Raw genomic sequence first — 21,180 nt, forward strand, 5'->3', positions numbered from 1 at the left:
ACTGGCTACTAAAGCTAAAAGAGCAAAATGAATTCTGAATTGTCGTGAAACGACATGAATGTATGTGTAGCAGAATAAACCTTTTATGATTAAACGTGTTTTTATGTGGTGGAAAGTGACAAAAACGGCCCTTTGGATCCAGAAGGTTGCAGACCCCCCCGGTCTGGACGGAGCATTCTCGGGCCTGACTGCTGTCTCCAACACCCCATTCAGCCTGTCCCGCCCCACTTTTCTCCTCCGAATCTCCATCCTTCCATTTCCCCTCCCTTCCCGGCGTGGCCTCCCGCCCTCCCTGTACAGTACGGCAGCCTCCTCTCCGTTCTGCCTCTGAAGCTCCCGGAACCTCGGAGCACAGGTGCAGGGCTGCGGGGCTACAGCCCACAGGCCCTGGATGCTGAAACAGGAGAGGCACACATGCAGAATTACAACGCCTCCATTTCTCACACTGACATAATCCCCATGTTTTATTTGTCCCCTTGTAATTCTTTTTATATCTTGGGCTTATGTTCTTTGGCATCCATTCAATCCCAGCCTCGGGACACGGGCCCTACCAGGCCCATATGTGTGCCTTGCTCCACTTAACGCTTATTAGTTCCTTTGTAACTGTGACTAAACTGGCACGTCTCAGCTGGGAGATGTGCCGGCTTTGACTGACAGCCCATGTCTGGATCCTGTACTTTGAGTCTCACACAGACTTGTCAAACACGGGCTCTGTCAAAGCATCCCTCACTCTGCTGTCAAGCACAAGAACCATGGAGAGCTGCAGCGGGTTCGCAGCTCTGACCACATGTCTCTGAATTATCTTACACTCTCTATGTGTGTGTGTGCGCGCGCAGTGAGATTGAATATTATCTCACACTTCGCTGTTCCCCAGTGTTACTTTCACCAAAACTAAACCTCAGAAGCATGTTACTGGCATGTTCCCTTTTCCCCCTCAGTAGAAAAAGTCTTAAGGGAAAAACTGAGTGAAACATTTTTCATCCTTACATTTTGGCAAGATTGCTTGAGCGAGAGAGAGAGAGAGAGAGAGAGAGAAAGCGCAACTTGTACAGACCGTTTAGATTTGTCACTAAAATTACATCTCGAAAGCTTTTCCAATAACAGCTTGATATTAGGACTTCAGCGTGGTGTTGATGTATGTTATCGGCGGAGAAAATCTGTTAAGTCTGTGCCATGTGATGCCAACAGTCTTAAATATTGTTTTCACAACTGTGCAAGCTAATTACCTTTAATTTTTCATCTGTGCTCCAAGGGTTGTAAGAGACTGTGATTAGTGATTCATTACTTCTCATTACCTGGCCTGTCAAACTGTTTCCTTTACTTATTCAAGCTGATTAGCTGTACATGGCCTGCCTCTCTCAATGAGGCTGTGAAAGAGACCTCAAACATGATCCGCAGATAAGCACAACTGAAGACTAGTGGTGATGGGAGAGAAAATAATGAGCAGATGAGAGAGAAATTCAAGCGAGGGGTGGGGGGTATGAAAACAAGATTTTGGAGACAACTGGAAAAAAAAAAAAGTTTTTCATTTCTCACAAGATGATTTTCACATGACAATTATTAATGAGAGTATTCTGATCTCAGGCCGATGGACAAACCCCACCTGGACTGTCTGTGACACGGCAAGTGTGCTTTCTCTCCAGAGGAGGGTTATTTATAGGTGTCAGAGAATGAGGATTGATTTACTGCAGGTAAACAGGATGTCAATCTCCGCTAAAGGTCAAGGTGAGCCGGGGCTTAGTTGGATAAAATGCAAGAGTTTGGCATGTCTGTATTTCACTTGTCTGTCAAGGCGTGACACAGCTCACCATCCTGCAAACTGCCTCCTTCCATGAGTCGACGGCACCAACTGCGCCGGAGTCCAAATGAAACGGCAACGTGCGACTGTCAGAAGACACAGTGTTGTGCTTGGGAACGATACCCAAAGCACCGAAAGCTTAAGTGTGACACTGACTCGGCAGTGAGACGTTAACTAAAACATTCATCACCATTAAGAGTAATTAACAAACTTCCACGGCATTAATTAAAGGCTGTTGCTTTAAGGGAAAACGTGCTTAATTAGGAGGTTTGACAGGACGAGGCTTTGGGGATGATCCATATCCACAGGGCTGTTGGAGGGCTACATGTTTTTACAATCCCTACAAAAAAAAACTGAGTTTTTTTTTTTTTTCCTCCTCGCAGCTCAAAACTCAGTGCCCTTGGTCAGCGCAGAAGATGGTGTGGTCTGGCCTGATCTGGCTTGCCCTGAAAAAGTATTGACAGGTATGACAGGTCTCCGATTAGCCAGTCAGCTGGAGGCCCAGACCTTGTCACCTGTCAGGTAGAGAGATGAAGGCTGAATGAGCAGAGGAGGAGGAAGAAGAAGATGGCAGGGAAAGAAACTTAAGGGGAAACGGGGGGGAGAGGGAGAATCTGTAGCGGTGGCTCTCGGAGCTCACAAATACAGGAGACATCTATAAAAACCACATGTACATCGGGCCGGAATCACCTGCAGAAGTGTTTGTGAAGCACTCCATTACAAAAACCAGAGGGTCTGAGGATGACAAATGTATACCCAAAGAATGTGTGATTGGATCGGGGATTAAGGGGCTGCCGTGTCTCTGATGGGAAACAGGCAGGAGACAGACAGACAGAGAGGGGAAGAAAGAGACGGAGACGAAAGGCAAAGGAGGGTGGAAGGAGGACAGTAAACGAATGTCAGACTGCCCGGGCCGGGAGACGGAGTGGCAGAGTGGGTGGGCTTTGACAGACACATCTCACGCGGGCTGACAGCTCCGTCAATAGCCCCAGGATGGCCGCCCTGATTGACAGCTAGCAGGTGGCGCATGAATGGAGTTGTCAGGCCGGCTGTCAGTCAAAGTCACATCGCTGTGGCTACAAGGCCCCGGCTGAACAGGCACACAGCTGCCCAAGGTGATCTCTGGGTATGCACGCAGACTACTGGCACGGGAGGCTGAGGCAGCTCAGATCACACTAAAATTACCGTACATGGCAGCAGCAGCATACAATAGCCGTGTTGATTGAGCCTGTGTTCCACTAGTGGGCACATTTGGTATATACACACACACACACACATGCACACACACACACACACACACACGGGCGGTTTCACTCAATTTAAAAGAAAAAAATAAAAGGGTACAAAAAAATCATTTGAATGTACTATCAATGAATCTCTGCAGTTTTTCCATTTCCTTGGTTCCCCTTAATTGAGCATTGTTCCAGCACGAGGGCATGAAGCATAGGAGTTAATGGGCAATAATTATATGTGAGAGAGGCTTTCTCCCTGGAGTGGAATCCAGAACAAATGGAAGCTCCGATGTGCAACATTCTACTTCATTACATCTGCCGCGATTAAAGCCCGAACATCTGGCACCATATCCTGACAGATAGACAAGACTTCTGGACTGGAAGGGAAATCGAGCGATATTTACAAAAATGTAACACAGGGTATTTACTGGATGAAAGAACAAGTGCTTTGGGCAGGCACGGTACATTCTCCCTATCAGACGAGCGTTAGACTGATAGATGCATGTAAACACAAGGAAATTGTTTGGACACTTTTGACGAAATGAACGGCACTAAGTACCTTTGCTACACTTTCACATCACAACGGACTTTATTATTATTATTATCATTATTATCATTATAGGCAGCTTCTTTTTTGCTACAGATAAATACGTACTGTGGCTCTTCAAGTAAACACTGGAATGTACATCAAGGTTGGCTGTTAACATTTTTTTAACCATCTCAATCATCCTAACCCCTTGGAGGTGAAGCTAAAACAATAACCGTAACTGTCTGTATGTGCTGTTGCTATGACAACATCAAGTCCCACAGAGCGATGTCATGCCGATCTGGTCCCTCCCCGGCGCGTTGTCTCCCGTGATACTCAGTGGCAATCTGGAGGGAATTTGGGGCGTGTGCGAGCGCCGCAGGCGGCGGTCCGGGTAGAGGCTGTTGTCGAAGGGCTTGCGGTGGACGCAGAGGACGTGGGTCTTCAGGTTGCCCTTCTGGGAGGCGCTGTAGGGGCAGTACCTGCACTGGAACGGCTTGCGAGCTGCAAGACACAAAGGGGGAAAAAAACAGACGTGATCAGTCAAACTGAACGGTGCCCCTGCGTCTTTTACGCCGTAGATGTAGTCCTGCATTCGACAGCTCGAGTTGCTGTGGATCGGGGACACACCTAAAACACGCGGGATTGTTGCACACCACTGGAGAATGCACTCTCATCTCTTTGCCACCTGGTGAATGTGTCTTTTAAAAGCAAATCAGTCAGATTTTTTTTTTTTTTTTTCAGATCATGACATGTGTGTCATCCAGTAGCGATGGCTCGGAGTAAAAGCACACCGGGCTCCTCTCTTGTCAAAGCAGCTCCCAGTTCCAGTTTAGGGGACAGACTTCCTCCCTCTTTCAAGTGCGAGCTTCAAACCGTCGTTTTTGATAAAGGCGTCTGGTTCAGCGGGCCCTGAACCGTCCTTTAGTTGTGCCATTAAAGGTGTCGACCCTCCAGAATGCGCTGATCGTCAGCCATATTTTCTCCTTTTTTTCCCCCCTTCTTTGGGTATTTATGTGGCACAAATGCATGTCATTAACTTTGTGTTTCTCCTCCTCTCTGTTGTCCTGTGCTCCCCCCTCCCTCCCTCCCTCCCTTTCTCTCTCTCTCTCTCTCTGTACCTTCCTGCAGGATCCAAGTTCATGATCTGTGGTTCTGCTCTTTATTGTTGACTGTATTCTGCTTCTTCACAATATCCTTTAACCCTTCATTTGGGAAGGGAACAGCTTGTATTATTCCCACAAAACGCTCAATTTTAAATTGATGATTTATAAAACACATGAATGAAACGCCCTGATTGGTCTTGCTTTTGTATTAATTCTTCATTTGTACAATTACAAGGTTCTGTTCATATCAGATTTTTAAAATGTAAAAACACGATTACAATATATGTCAGATGCATCAAATAAGAATACTTTCTGGCAAATAACATATCACATTCTGGTATAATTGTATGTTATCGTCTTTCAATCCATTTGTTTCCAAGTATACAATTTCTTAAGCTGGAAATTATCTATGTAATTTGATCAGTTCTATACGTAATGGCATTTTTTTACACAAATAAATGACTGATAATGACGTCCTGAAATGGTTAAAACTCAAGACAAATAGCTGCCTGCCACTAACGTTCTGTTAGTGTTTTTTTGTAGTTAATTGTTGGCTTTCATTTACTGAAGAGTTGCAACTGTACAAAAGAATTTAATAAACTAATATAATTGGATAAAGTATAGTAACTTAGAATCTTAGAAAGTCTTGACAGTACAATTCCTCGCTGTTCTGGACCACATGTTGTAAAGTGGGACGCTACATTTTGATGATAAGCTGTTGAAATATCAGGAGGAAATCACGCCCACACATTTCCAGTCTACCAGTTCCCAGGTGATTCAAACCAGGCTTCTGGTTAAAGTGAAGTAGATTATTTGGTAATCTCAATAATCGTTTGCATTTCAACACACAACCAGCGCACCATGATGCTTCGTGGGCCAACAGGTTCATGTGAAAAGGCCAACATGTTCTTACTCATAAACACACTTCCTGCACGACGCAGCGACACACAGTCCCACACACACACACAGATAAATAAACACACGCATACATGCGCAAGTGTTGAGTTGAGGAATGACAGACGTCTGCAGCTGGGAGGCAAGGCATGCCAAAACTTCCTGTCTGTCCACCTCTTTAGTGCCCGCTACATAGTTTCACTGGAAATAATGCAAACCTCCACGACACGGTACACGCTGCTCCCCTTCAGATATAAACAACAAAGCATAGCGTTAATAGCTTCCAGAAGTTTATCTGACCTCAATAAAACACACCATGACACAAAAGCCTGAAGCTGCTGCTCAGATCAAAACAAAAACTATGTGGGATGACTCATTTACCTTTCTACCTAGACAGCCATGTGTCCTTGTTCGCCGCTGCGCTATTTTTGAGATGTTACCTCATATAATGACTTTCTCTTTTCCCCTCTGTCGAACACTTCAATGTGTTTTTGTGTGATTCATGGTTACAGTAAACCATTATGTGCTGATGTCATTTGACATCACTTCCCAAAAACTGAGGGCTGTCTCAGCCTTTTCACCCCACCCTCTCCTCTTCCTCTCGATCATGCTCCTCATCAGGGCCGAGACAGCTGTACGCCGCTGAACACTCGCTTTCACATCTACATAAAAAAGGTGTTTTTGGGGGGGAAAAGTGGGAAAACTCACAGAAGGTGCGAGCAATAAAAGGTAATGCTCCATCTGTTGGTGTATAATAACCTGATGGCCGTAAAGGACACACACACACACACACACACACACACACACACACACACACACACACACACACACACACACACACACACAGCAGTCAGAGAGAGGATGAGGCCTGACACATCGGAATATCATCAAGCTGGCACAAAGCACATGTATGTGTGTGTGTGTGTGTGGACACATTTATTACTGTTGGAGGGATCTCAAACTGTATACACACTCACATTATGGCGGCTTACCATTCTTTTTCCTCCATTTTTTTTAAAGACATATTCTATGATTAAAGTGGGGTTAGGTTATGGTTATGGTTGGAGTTGGGCATCTGCTACTTACAGCTGAGTTTAAACCAATTCTGCAGGAAACCATTGTAAGTCACTGCGTGCACGTGGACATGTACAGTATTTATTACTGTTGTAGTAACCGCCATCTGCTCACACACTCACTCGCTGTCAATTCATCATCCTTGTGGGGACAAAAACATGTCTGGGTGACGGAAATCGTTCACATGTCAGGAAATAAAAAGAAACATTTTATGAGTGAGGGAAAGTTGGAGTTTGTTTATGGTCGAGGTTTGGTGATGTTTACGACTAAGCTCAGACTCAGTCTGCAGGAAATCAATGCAATGTCCCTAAAAGGCATGAAAACGACGTGCATGTGTGTATGTGTGTGAGCATGCAAGCAACAGTGGACATTTCCAATATTTTTTTCAGCATTTCAGTTTTTTGGAAAATAAATCATAAAACAAATATTCAGGTGAGGGTCAGTGTTCTGTAAGTTTAATTTGGAGTCGTTCTGTCGAAAATAATGTGTGTGTGTGTGCGTGTGTGTGTGTGCGTGCGGAGGGAGGGAGTGGGAGCTGTCTGGAAGGAACAATCGTAAAAGAAAAGCTTTGTGGAAACCCAGGTAGAGAGAGGTTTAAACTCCACCTGTCTCACGTCAACTTCCCCTCAATGAGCCTCAATCAGTGCAGGCAGAAAAACAGGAAACGGGGTGGATACCAGCAAATAAACACTGCTGATTCTGTGCATTTCTTAAACTCACTCCTTGCTATTCCCTTTATGTTACTTCAAACTCCGGATTTCACACATCAGTGGGGAATTCTAAAAAGTTTAACGTTTTTTTTTTTTTTTTTTTTTCCTGTCTTGCCAAATTCTTGTAAATGTACTTTGACGATGTGAACAATTCCACAGCCGATTACTTTCATAGAGTCAGTTAATAACAAGCCAAAAGGTCTCACGTCTACATTAGTCGCTTGTTGCCCTGCTTGTCCCCCCTCTTTGCCTCTGTTGCCTTCCTTTCTCTCCCTCCTTGTCTTCCTGAGTCTGCTGTTCTTACTTTCCTCCCACCAGAGGAGAGGGGAGGTCCAAGAGAGGGCAACCTCCAAATAAGTTCCATTAATCACAGGCCAGAGTCTAATGTAACTAATATTTTACAATTAGAGGAGACAGCAGTGGGCTCGGAGCCATCCATCTATTCGCCACATGATCCTCCATTCACGGGCCGCTCAGGCCATAGCTCCAGACACCAGTACACACACATACGTGCACACACCTCCAATACATGTGCACGTACTCGAATACAAAGATTCTGAAAAGGAACAGGAAATGACGAGGCGAGATCGTGAGAGACAGAATGTAGAGTGGAAAAAAGATAACAGGATGAGTGATGGTGACTTGTTGAAATGTGGATAAAAGGGTAATTCCCATTTATTGCAACTTGAAATTTTAGATTTGGCAATAATTCTCCTCACTAATGACATTATTCTGTTTATCGAAGCAGTTTGTTGAGTTCTGGAAACTTGGCAACATCACCATATTCACTCAGGATCAGCCAGAGCATCAGCACATTGCAAACAAACTAACACTTTTGTCAAATTTTCCCTTCAATTACTGCACATAAAAATGGTGTAGAGAAAGCTGGGTGTGTTCCACCTTCATCCACGGTCAGATGGGATCAACCCCTGGCCTATATCTGAATTTAATATTTAGAAAAACAGAAAAACTCACAAAGAGAATGTAGCAAATTTGTTTGCTTGACTTCTTCACACTTACTTTAAAAAACAAATGTATATTTATTAATCAATATATGTAAATAATTGCACTGGACTCTGGAAGTGCAGGAGAACAGATTTTTTTAATTCCACAGCCACCCAGCACGCCATTTCCAGTCACTGTGTTGAGATACCAGCTGGTGAGTTAACCTTTAGAAGAACAGAATCAGAGATGTTATTAATAATATGCTCACAATTTTTAAAAATTGAAAAGGTTGTGCTTCTCGAAATTTTTAATTACTGTTAATTCAGGCACGAGTTTGACGTTGGAGTTCTTTTTTGGTAGCAACACAATTTGCAGTGAATAGCTTCAGATTTTGCAGAGGTGGGTTTGTTTCTGTATATATTGCACGGTATACTGAAAATTCTAAATTAAAAATATATTTTTTTTAATGCTATGTAAGGCTAAAAGTTTCTCGTGTTCAATGCAGGCTTCAAAAAGCAATTTTAATATGATAATTTCATCTGTTCTGGTAAAAGAAAGCTTCAGTTCTGTTTGAGACTGGCATCCTGCCTGCATGGAGCCCTGTGTGAGACAGTACACATGTGTATGTTTGCACCTCAGTGTGTGTGTGTGTGTGCGCATGTGCGTGTGTGTGTGCGGTGAGAGTGTGTTGTGTGTCACAGTCTGAGATAATGACCATGATGACAGTGGCGGGGCCGACGGGGGCCAGAGGAGCTGAATGGTGACGGATGACACAGGCCTGAGCTCTGATGGCGCACAGACAGTGAGTGATGACTGCACATCCTTCCCAGTGCTCCACCCTTCATTATCTCTATGGGGAGAAGCGCGGCACAAAGGCAGGCCGCGCTGCCCTCTCGCTGCCCTCAAACGACATCTGCTCATGGAGACAGCCGAACTACCGCTCCTCTTTCACCTCGCTGTCGCTCCATCTATCTCCATCTATGGTGATCTTTCTCGCTCCTTTTCTCTCTCCTTTTCTCTCACTCTCTGTCACCCTCTCCGCGGAGGGTATACAGAGGTCAGACAATGAGATAATGACTCACCCCTTTCAACCTTTCAAATCAGGGCCTTTTCTTTCTCGGTGTCCTCCATGTTCTTTCATTCTTAATCCTTTCTTTATCGATCTTCTCATATTCACTTGTTCTCATGCATCTGAGAGGCCTGATCTTATGCCACTGAGGAGGCGGATGAATTTGGTTAACTGGTTAACTCCTTAAACGTTGGATCAGAGTACAAACCTCAAGACACCTTCTGTGAGAAGTAGAAGTAGCTGCCTTCTTAAAAATAGTTGTCCCAATTGTGCCCGTGGAACATGAATGCCTGGGGATGGAAAGATCTTGACACTTTGCTGCATTTCATATCTTAGAGTGGTGAATGTCGCCATCTAGTGGCGGAGTCTGAGCAGCACAGGACTGAGGGAGTCTTGAAAACACAAGGGAGGGCTCAGTGAGACTAATGAGCATGCAGACAGGTTCAACCAGAGGTCACCATCTGGCCAATTACCACTGCTGGCACATTGGAGCCGACCTGAACTGTCATCACAAACACATCACTCCATGTCCAAACTGCCCGGCAATATGTCACCATGCCACTCGACGTGCCATACAGTATGGAGAGGATGGGGGCAACAGGAGACAGCCCCATGACAAAGCCACCTGGTCAGCGCTGCAGACAGGACAGACTGCTGGGCCACCTGCTTGCTTCGGCTTTAGAGGACACTCCATGGACTCTCAATGTCAGCTACCCATCTCAGTGTCCAGCTTGACTGACAGGTGTTTATTGTGTCTTTGACATCTGCTTCCTCGGGGAAGGGCGCAAATGTGGAGGATCGATGTGCGGCAAGGTGCGCTCGAAATAACTTCTTGCACTGACCCAAAAAGAGTCAGCTACAGTATGCTGTGTGCATGCCGGGTTGTGTGCACGGTTAGTCTAAAGCACGGCGATGTCTAAATGACAACGAAAAATTTTGCCAGCTTGACGGAATCCCATCTAATTTTTCAATTCACATGTCATTATACACAATAAAAGCAAGAAAGGAACATGAACAGTTTGATGGCTGTGACAGGAGGTGAAGGAGGGGGGCTTCTCGGCATATTATAATAACCATCTGTACAATCAAATAGAAAACTACATCTTGCTGTTAGAATCATAAAGAAAGGGAACAGATGTTAATCCCTAATGGAGTTGACAGGCACTTTCCTGTCTTTCACATGAACATATTGAGTTTCTGAATAAGAGGGGGATCAGAGGGAAGGTGTATCATGTTGCACTCATAATACATGCATATCAAAGACCCCAGCTGTTGGATTCCCTCTCCTGAGAGACAGCATTATTAAATCTGCACTCAGCAAGCATATCACACCAGCACAAGAGCTTAAGCCTCTCCATCAGTGGGCTCCATTGGCTTGGCGATTTGTAACCTATCAGACAAGGAGATTATATCATCCTTTAAAGTGTAGGGGTAATCAGTGCCACACACCTGTGTCTTCTTTAGCCCTTATTTGAGATCAGAGATAAGATCTGGCAAGGAAAAAAAGCTGAAGTGCTATAAGTATAAGGGAAGTGTGTAGTTCATAATTGGCGTGATTCAGTCACACACTCACACTCACTCTTCACACTTCCGCTGTCAGGTGATAAGGACTGAGATGCTGCAAAAGAAAACTTTTTTTTTTGTATTTCTATGGTAAAATCCTGGTGTGTGACAATGTCAAGAGTTAGCAGAGTACATGAAGTTTGCACATTCGTGAGGCACTGAAATGATTAAAGAATAAAATAATGTTGTTTTGTAGGTTCTTTAATTTATATTGTGCAATACAAAGGATGCAAGTAGACAAGAAGTGGTTTGGCCCCTATTTGTCCACTAGGTGGCAATGCATACCTTCAAATCCGGAGGCAGCGGTTCATCTGGATGACAGTGACAGCTGCAGCCAGTGTATATGATATATAAGCTCATGCTCACCTGATGCAACATCTTTGTCCATGCTCGCCCCTCCGTTCAGGCTGGCTTTGTGTGCGCTGGCGGGCGTGCTGCTCAGGCTCCCCTGGGATCTCAGGAAGGAGAGCAGACCACCCTGTTGCTGGACTGGATCGGCCTGTCCCGGAGTCAAGCTCTCCAGAGAGGCGATGGGGGATTCGGCCACACCTCTGCTCCACTGCCCCAGCTTGTCTTGCTTCCTCTCTGCAGGACTCTCAAAATCATCGCCGGCCTGTCCCGGCTCCTGTGACTCAAGGACATTATTTTTTGCCATCTTCCACTTGGCAGCGTTGTCGATTTTTTCCTCCCTCTCTTGCTCGGCTTTCTCAAAATCACCTTCACCGTCGTGACCTGTAGAGCCTGCATTCTGTGCGTTCATCTCTTCTTTTGTTGCCTGCACCAAAAGGTCACTCTGATATGCAGGTTTCACACTGAGTTCGGCCGTGGCATTCGAGTAACTTTGTAGCCGGCGGGTAACGGAGGACGAGAGTCCATTACTAAAAACGCCAGACATCTGCACCAATACAGCAGGAGACGCGGCTGCATGAGCCGGGACGGACTCCGGCCTGACCGACAAATCCAAAGGCTCATACTGGGACTTCCTGGTTTGAGCAGATGAAGAGGCGTCTGCACACGCGTCTTTGTCTGCAAGGTCAGGCTGCTTGTTGATGAGCAGGGCATTTTCACCGTGGCTCTCCAGGCCGAGGTACTGACTTGCAGCTGGGCTCCAGTCCTCCCTGGATCTGGGTCTGAGCTTGCCGGGGTTGGGGCTGCTGCTGCTGCTGCTGCTCAGCTGCAGCGGAGACGAGAGGTCCCTGTTGTTCTGCCAGTGGGGGAAGTGGTAGCGATCCAGATGGAAGCCAAGGGAGGCTGTCTGCACGCCGGTGTAGTCACTGGAGAGTGGACACCTGTAGACTTTCTCACCTAACACAGACAATAACAGCAAAGACATAATACAATTCAAATCCAATTAGGAAACTATGCGTATATGAGGCACACTGAGCATTTTGTTCTGAGGAAAGTATGTACCAACAACAGTTGTCTAAACATGAAAAATGTTGCAATCCCACACCAGGCTGAGTTGAATGATTTAAGTGCTGCCCTGCAGTAAATCAAGCTTGTAATCAGCTTTCAGCTCCAGTGATCCATCATTTTACAGTATGGACGCCACCACCATGTGCAATAAATACACCCAAAGATGTTAACACCAAACAAGATTCTTCCAGAAATAATAAACAGTGAAATTGTAAAGCAGCTAGAACAAGGCAGATGTTGCAGACAAGAACCTCATTCCATCAAAACCAGTAAGTGGGTTTTCCAGTCAAAACTAACAAAGTCCAACATGTGAGCAGTTCTGATTAACCACACCATGCACTACAGCTGAGTTTATTTTTGCTTCATGCTTGAAAAATGGTTTGCCGGGCACATAATTCAAAAAGTACAAAGTGTATTATTGTGGAGAATGACAAAGGGCACTTTTTTTTCTCCTCCTTTTATCCGGTGAATAACATTCGTCTGGATACAGGACTTGATCCTGCACGCCATAACTTTTAATTAAAGGTAATTTAAATGTCTTCTTCCCTCTGTTTACTTACAGTTTAATCCTTATTGCTATCACAGAAACACCCTTCAGGGTTAAACACACTCCCTGTGACCATTTTGAGTTAGTGATTGTCTGAGACCTCAGCCTTGCACTGTCTTTAAACAGCCCAGCTGTTTCGCTGCCATTCCAATTACAGTAAAAGTCATCCGACGCCATTAAGCCACAAATATTGGCAGTTTATTGCCCAACACTCTCCTGGCATTTGAAGGTCAGGTCATACATTATACTGTGTCTTTTAGGGATGCGTCTGGGATAGGGAGATAAACCCACCACCATTAATTTAATTCTATGCATATTGATGCCTTATTGTTCTTCTTTAATGGACTAATATCTGAGTTACAACAGTGATTCATCCCCGCCAGAGAAATATCAATTTCATACACCTCAAGATCTGACCCTGAGGTAATTCTCTGAGGTAAATCTAAATCTAATGATCTGTAGTAGTTACTTTACTTTCTTTCCAACTTTAATAGAAAAACCACCATTGTGAGCTGCATGGCAGTAAAAGGAGGGCTGTTTTTTACCATTACAATTTACAAAACCGTAAAATAACACCCACACATTAATTAAATAGAGCTCCACCTAATGAGATTGAAAAGTCACAGCTGAAATGGGAAATTCATGTCCTTGAACTAAAGTCGGTCCCAGTTCTTTGCACCCGAAAATGCGTTTGCATGCGTGCCGACGTGTGCGCGTACAGTATGCATGATTTAATGCGTGCCTACTTTACACGTGCGTGGCGACGTGCGTGAGGGTGCAAGAGCGGGAAGGAGACTTCAACGGTGCCACACCCTTGTCTCCAGTAACAGACAAAAAAATCCAAACGGCTTAATGGAAGTCTTTCAGACACGCTATACATCTCAATTATTCTGTGGCTTAAATTATGATGACATTACCGGCCAGCTCCCGATGCAGAAAACACATAGATCTGACCTCATCTTTCAGCGTGGACCTTCCTAAACCCATTTGCCAGCCTGCGTGAGAGCGGCAAGAAAACAACACAAAGACTGAAGACTCTGCCTTTTTTCTCTTCCTTTGGATGGGTGCCATCTTTGTGATTGCCTGGTTCATGCTAACTTAATCAGTTTAAGATTTACTTACAGTGCCGAGGCTCACATTATGTGAGGGGAGTAATTTTAGAGCTTAGATTTATCAACCAAAACTCCAATTACTGCATCATTACAAACCCCAGCCTCTCTCACCTAACACAGAGCATCTAATGAAGTGATGCGTATGAGTTATCCGCCCTTACTGGATGTGCAAGGCGGAGAAAAAAGGTAAATAAATAAATAAATGCCTCAAGTGAGCCGTGGTTACAGGAGAAAAAAAAAAATAACATGCAGCTGGGCTTGGACAAGTGATTCATTTCATATGGAAATAGGCTTTAAGATTTACAACCATATATCACCGTCAATGCAATCACCAACTCACATACTATATGCTTACACAGGCATTTGGCAGTTATATTGTACATATCAAACTCTATATCCAGCCAGGCTTTGGCTCTTTCTGTGTGTGTAATCAAGCACCTGAAATGCAAAACAGAGATACATAGTGGCTGGTTTGGTTTAAGATGAAACAGAGAGTGAGAGCGAGAGTCACACACAAGACTGGTGAGAAAAACAGGGGCACCAGATGTTCTTTGATGTTTATAATAGCATATATTATTAATATTAATTAGACCACATAGTCAATGACGCATTTGGGACGTTTCCAAGTCAATTAAGCCAAATGGCATTCAGGAGACGGTGGAACAATATTTCAAGGCAGGTGTTCAGAACTCCCTGGGTAAATCTTTTTATCTGCATGCTAGGAAAACAAGCATTTTGAGCTTAATTTGAGCCTCATATCTGCAATAATAATTAAAAAGAGGATTAAAAGACAGAAGTGAGAGGGAGACAGAAAAGCCAACAGGTAATCAGTTTAGACAAACCAGTCAGACTGACTCTGATCTCTGAATAAGAGATGAATTTGTTAAGCCGGTACCAGGTAAGATAAGGACCTATTTAGTTAAAAGATGCTTCGACTGTTAGCAATCACAAAGAATAGAGGGATGTAACTGGAACAGCCGAATGAAAAGTGATATTCGGTGCAGCACCCGGCTTTATCGGTGTTTCTGGGCAAACCGCTGCTCAGATTACCATTCACAGTTTTACAGACGCTTATCACTTCAGGCTCCCTCGGCCGAAACGCTTACAGTAAAAGTGGCATAAAAGCAGGAAATGAGGGACAAAAACACATGTGGGGACAGCATCATTACATGGTGTCTGCTCATTGACCTTGAGGTTAAGAGTATTGAATGGAACTAATTAATAACTGTCAGAGCATTTTATGTTTGTTAGGCATGTTTTTAAAAAAATTCAGATCTGGGATCTCGCTGGTCCAATGTAGGTCAGAGGCCTGCCGCATGTATTCTTTATGAGTTTATCATTTTAAGAGGAGGCGTTATCCTTAATCTCAAATTATAATTAAAGTCAAAGAGCATTTCCAAATCTGTCCTGATTAGATATTGAAGTGAGTAATGTGTAACATGCCTCCTATTGATATCAAAGTGGTGCTTCTAAATTAAGATGCCGGGTATTTGCAGTTAAAAATCTAAATCTAGTGATGTGTCTGGATGTAGCAAGCAAAGAAGCCGTCTCTCACCCTGACAGCCATGACTGTACTATATTTGCTATCCATATTGAGAACATCAATAACTTCATGACCACCATAGGCTGACTATGAATAATGCAGCCAGTAATTCTGGACTAATCAATGTTCCTCAAGCTGAACATCTGGCAGTGGTAATTCTTCCTCAGCATCTCCGCTCTCCTGAATTAGAAAACACTCACTCTCTCCCTCACTCCGGCTCCCTCCAAGTCCAACCATCCAGACAGACAGACTTGATCAGTTACAAACCCCCCCCCCCCACCTCCGAAAAAACTTATCCCTGTTATTAAACCCTCATCAAGTGGTGCGTGTTCTCCATATGTGTAGGATTTACCTATCTGTCCCGCAGCAGACCTGTGCGTTGAGCCAGGGCCAGCAGCGTGTGATTGTGTTAATTAATCTGTCATTGTGAGCGCAGGGAGCAGCTGCAGAGGTCTCTGGGATATATTGTCAGAGCTAAACAATGCGGTGCTAAGCCCCCAGAGTGAGTCTACCATTACACAGGGCTAAGAACAGAGAGGAGAGGAGGAGAGGGGGAGAGAGAGCCTGCCGGATCCATCATTGACTAAAGCAATGACGCCTGACCTTTACAATGAATTAGTTTCCATGCTTAATATTGACTGAAATTAGAGTCTGATACTGAATGTGCCATCCCAGAACTGTGCACACTCAAATCCTCGGCTAGCCAACTATCATAAATGTTTCTGGAAGTGACACCGTATGGTGGTGGAGATAGGGCGAGAAAAGGGAAAGTAAAAACAACAGAGCTTGAAAATGTTTTTTTAAAGAGCAACCAGAGAGGGATTTGGCCATAAACTGTGAGCATTTACATGTAAATATGCAGATACCAGTATGTGTGTACAATGTGCAAACAAAACATCTAATGAGATTAGACCTGATCCATTTATCTCTGCTATACGGACATCATTTAAGAGGATACTGGATCGAATCCCAAAAGAGCGCATCAGACTCAGATGTTCATAACAGCAGTACTTCAGCACTGGAAACGAAACAATCCTCCAGTTAAAAGCTACGGGAGAAACAGAACAAAGTTGAGATTTATCTCCTCTTCTCTTCTCTTAACAACACTGTTACAGCAGTAATTTAGGCACATGATAACATGTTAGCAGGATGCCATGACAAGAAAGGCATTTACCCAGAGAGCCGAATCATCCAAATCACCAGGTGGAACAGAAGACTATCAATAAAAATACCAGGTGGTAGATCAAATCATAAAAATCACTGGGTGGTATATATCAAATCATTAAAAACACCAGATGGCATGCATTAACATCTTGTGCCCCCGTAGGCAAGGGGTGGGGATGTGACGGATATAAAATAGAGGGTACTAATTATCCCTACAATTCAACATGATGCCATTATCTTTAAAAGGAAGACAAAGTCCTTGTGGATGATAATATCAGTGGTGGCGTTGCTGACCCTGCACTTCATGTCCACCTACTCTAAGTGGGAAGAAAGATAATGACACAGCTGTCACTTACATGTTATAATTTCTGAAAAAAAAAGAAAATATGTATATATAAAAATAAAGAAATTCGACTTTTTGTTCCTCAAGTGAAAAAATAAATCTGATGCCGACATAATTGAGACTTTACAGAGTTATGCAGCCGAAGACTTTCCTCTCGAGCTGCAAAAACATTTCTTAAAGAGGCTCTTTGTCCTCTAAGAAGATTTTAACATCTTAAAAATTAATCTTTTCTTCAGTGAATTACCTGTAGCTGGAGAAGAAGATTGTGGTCGATGGTCCAGAGCAGTGCCGGAGTGGGAGCTCCCGGTCTCGGTGATCATGTCTGTTGGCCCATGATGACTCACGCCGCCTGGGCTCCCCGGCCTGCTGGTGGCCTCGGTGTCTGGGTCACCGAGACCCAGTTTCCCATCATCTGCAGGCAGACATCTCTCAGACAGGTAGGAGGGACACTGCTGCTGCTGCTGCTGCTGGTCTTTATGACTGAACATTTGCTGCTCCAGAGGCAGCCCCGGCGTCATGATCTGCCAGCCCGGGTAGCTGCCGCTGCTGTTCAGCGCGTCTCTGGCCGAGATGATTTTCTGCAGATATTCCATACTAGTGGAGCTCAGTGGATGATGGAGATGATTTAAGCCCAACAAAGAAGAAGTCTCAGCATCTGGACCTGAGGAAATCATCCTCCCTAGCATGTCCCTGACCTTCATGTCGGCGCCTGTCGAGGCCATCATCTGGGTGTAATCTGGCTGCTCGGCTCTGTCGGCCATCAGGAACCTGTTGTGAATGTGGGAGATGTACTGGGAGTACAGGCTGCTCTGATGGTCGGGTGCGAGGTTGCTCATGTCGACGGACGAGTCGCGCTCGGCGGGGAGGTTACTCTTAGCGGCCAGCTTGTTGAGGTGGACCTTCATGTGGTTCTTGAGGAACCAGGGCTCTTTGAAACGGCGGCCGCAGATCTGACAGCAGTGCTCAAAGGAGTCCTTGTGCTTCCTCATGTGGCCCTTCAGGAACCAGGCCTGGCTGAAGGTCTGGCCGCACACCTCACAGGGGAACTCGCCGACGGGCTTCCCCTTCTCGCTGGACCCGGCCGCAGGCTTCTGTCCCGCGCCCGAATCGGCGGTGATATGCGTCATTTCGACATGGCCGATGAGCTCCTCCTCGTGCGCAGCAGCAAATTCGCACAGCGTGCATTTGTAGGGTTTGTGCAGGATCCTGATGTGGCGCTCCAGCTCCTGCTGCTTCCTGAACTTCCCCTTGCAGAACGAGCAGCGGAAGCCATTGGTCTGGGGCTGGATGGGCTCATCGTGGACGGTGGTCACTTTCGGAGAGGCAGACGCTTTCGGGAGGCTGTCGGCCGACCCGGAGGTGCTTAAGAACTGGGGCTGCGGTAGGACCTGCGTCTGAGGCTGGGACTTGGGGAGCTGGCTCACATTGGACGTCTGCGGTTGCTGTTGGCTAACGTGACCAGCTCGCATCTGCCTGTCCCTCAGTATCGCCCTCTCCTCCAGCTCATGGAGCAGCCTGTTCTCCTCCCGGATCCTCCCACGGCCTTTGCCCAGAATGCCTTGCTTGTGTGTGCGGAGGTGTATCTTCAGGTTGCCCTTCTGCGCAGCCCGGTGGTCACAGTACGGGCACTTGAAAGGCTTCTCGCCGGTGTGGGTGCGCATGTGAAGGGAAAGAATACTATTGAAGCGGAAACGCTTTCCACACAGCGGGCAGGGATACTTTCTGTTCTTGCGATTGTCGTCTTGGGCAGAATTCACCTGGGTGACAAGGCTTTGATTGGTGACTCTCAGGAACTGGGAGAGCTCCACTCTCCCGTTCATGCTGCTAAGAATCCTTGCATCCATGATTTGATTGGCCAGAAGCGCCATCTGGCTCCTAATTGGGTGGGTGGACGGGGTAATGAAGCTGTCCTTTCAGGGACCGGGAGTGTTACAGTATGGTGGTCAGGGGTGTCTATGTGGGACAGTCCAAAGGTTAGGGGTGAAATGAAGTCTGCGTGTTTGCTCTTATTCAACTGAAACAGGATGTGGATTCATGCTCTCCGCGTGAAAAGTCTGCTTGTTGTTGCTCAGACCTAAAAAAGAAAACGAAAGGAGCCTTTAAGTGATTCAGTGAATATATTACTCACACAAAACACATTCATTATAAGTAATGATGACAAGTAATAAAAGAAGAGCGCAGGGGAGTAAATAGTATGGCTATGTGCTGTCAATTAGTTTTGTAAATTTGTACTGTTGCAACTGCTGTATAATGCCAGAGATACACCACAAATAGGTCAGGAAATAGAGCAACGCAGGTTCTGACTCTCGTCATCCTGTGTTAAGTATACCTGTGGTTTTACATTATTGTTGGAGACCGTGAAAATGCTGATTATGACAAACCACAAAGGCTTCCTCAACAAATATCTCATCTTTACTAAAGGGTAAAAGGAAAATGTTTGTCTAGATCTTGTTTTGCAGTGACACACAATACAAAGGAAGCAAAAAGAAACATCAAAGAGGACCTGCTTCTGCTTGCCCTTCCTTTGCATTTCACGAATCTTTGAAAGGCTTTAAAGAAAAGATTAAAGTAAATAGTTAAGCTTTTTCAGCAGGTCTACTGCCCATTTGAATAAAAACCTTTACCGGGATAATTATGTCACAGGAGTGCTCAGGAAAAATAAACAACTTAATGATGGATGCAAAAAAATTCTAACGAAAGTTAGAAAAAGAATATCCAAATGGAAAGCAAGCCCCCCTTCCCCAGCTCCCTTTTTTTATTCAAGTGTAGCAGGAAAACAAAGCTTCAAATTCACATCGCGCTACAATGGTAGAGGTCACATAGGCGAGCCCTGCGCAGCTCTAGTGCTGCACCAAAGGGCACAGAACAAAGCCGGCACTGTCCACGCTGAATTAACACAGGCTTACATCATCCTGGACTGCAACCTCAGTCAGTCACGAAAATGATGTACACAAAACCACACAGATAAAGAGCTGGCAAAGCTGGGAGCAATGGTTCGTGTGAGCAGCACGTCCACGCCGGGCTGTAGATCAGAAATCAATGTACTCATATGGTTCTGACCTAATCATATCCGACAGGAAGAAAAATCAATCCATTATATTACAATATAATATATCAACTTTGTGCTTCTTTACCTTGTTTGTATGTCATTACAGTAAGGCCACACTAGGGAGGGGATGTTTCAGCAACTTCCCACACACTTTCAAGAATTAGAATTTGCACTGAGCCATTGCTGCGTTTGCCTCTGTTCGTGCCATTACTGCGCTGTAACCTTGAATGTGCGATACTGAAACAGTGAATAAAACCAGCAGCCCGCACCAAGTCAATAATGAAGGATCAAACTCATCTTCAAATGACTTTGCATCCGCAGCAAGGCTTTATATCTCTTTTCTTGAAGCAATGCACTGTTTCCTTATCTAACTGTCACATCAAACCAACTGACACCAGTGATAAGTGTCCCAGGCTCAGCCCAGAATTGTTCAAAATCAGGCCTGCCAAAGACGTAATGAGGACAAACAAACAAAGCACACACACGTTCGAAGTAGACCGCAGATTTATTTCAACAAAATGCTACGGAGTCCGGTAATCAGTCTGGCTCACCTGAACCAGAGAGTACAATGAAAACTATGTAAACTCAGTCGTGTTGCATTCCGCACACAAAATCCTGCAGATGGAAAATATCAGCCTGCAGTCATGACTGTTGAGAGCAGTGTGTCTGCTTGGAACTGAGATCAATGTAAGAATACGGGCCCGAGCTAATCATATCTGACAGGGAGAAAGTGAGCGAATGATATTAGCATACACTAGATCCACTTCATATTTGCTAAAGTGGTATTCCTCTGATTAACTAAGCATAGCAAGGAGGCATAAAACCTTCATCACTTGTGTGTATGTGTGCATTTTTTTCTTTTTTTTTTCTTTCTTTTCATTTTTTTTTTTTTTTAGGAGATGGAAGCGGAGGCCATCAGGTGTTTTCACCGTCGGAGTAGATTAGACTCTTTTGGTGCAGATTGAGAGAGTGCTTGATTGTTATGAAGCATCGTGTCACAGTGGCGCCTCTTAGGTGTGGCCGCACATAGACAAAAAAGGAGCAGGTGTGATTTTGCACAGGCAATAAAAGAGAAACAAAAACGTGACG

The 21,180-nt window shown here is 44.9% G+C and overlaps 1 protein-coding gene across 1 annotated transcript; it reads right to left on the minus strand.

Moving 5' to 3' along the window:
* Positions 1 to 3,664: 3,664 nt before the first annotated feature.
* LOC115392435 (uncharacterized) lies at positions 3,665 to 18,955 on the minus strand (the record flags this gene model as incomplete). The annotated part of the gene is made up of 3 exons (XM_030097040.1): positions 3,665 to 4,060; positions 11,284 to 12,222; positions 17,287 to 18,955. Coding segments are annotated over 3 exons (2,841 nt in total), but the record flags the coding sequence as incomplete, so codon positions are not given.
* Between the last annotated feature and the right edge of the window lie 2,225 nt (positions 18,956 to 21,180).

This window comes from Salarias fasciatus, chromosome 7, assembly GCF_902148845.1.
Source record: "Salarias fasciatus chromosome 7, fSalaFa1.1, whole genome shotgun sequence".
Taxonomy (NCBI): domain Eukaryota; kingdom Metazoa; phylum Chordata; class Actinopteri; order Blenniiformes; family Blenniidae; genus Salarias; species Salarias fasciatus.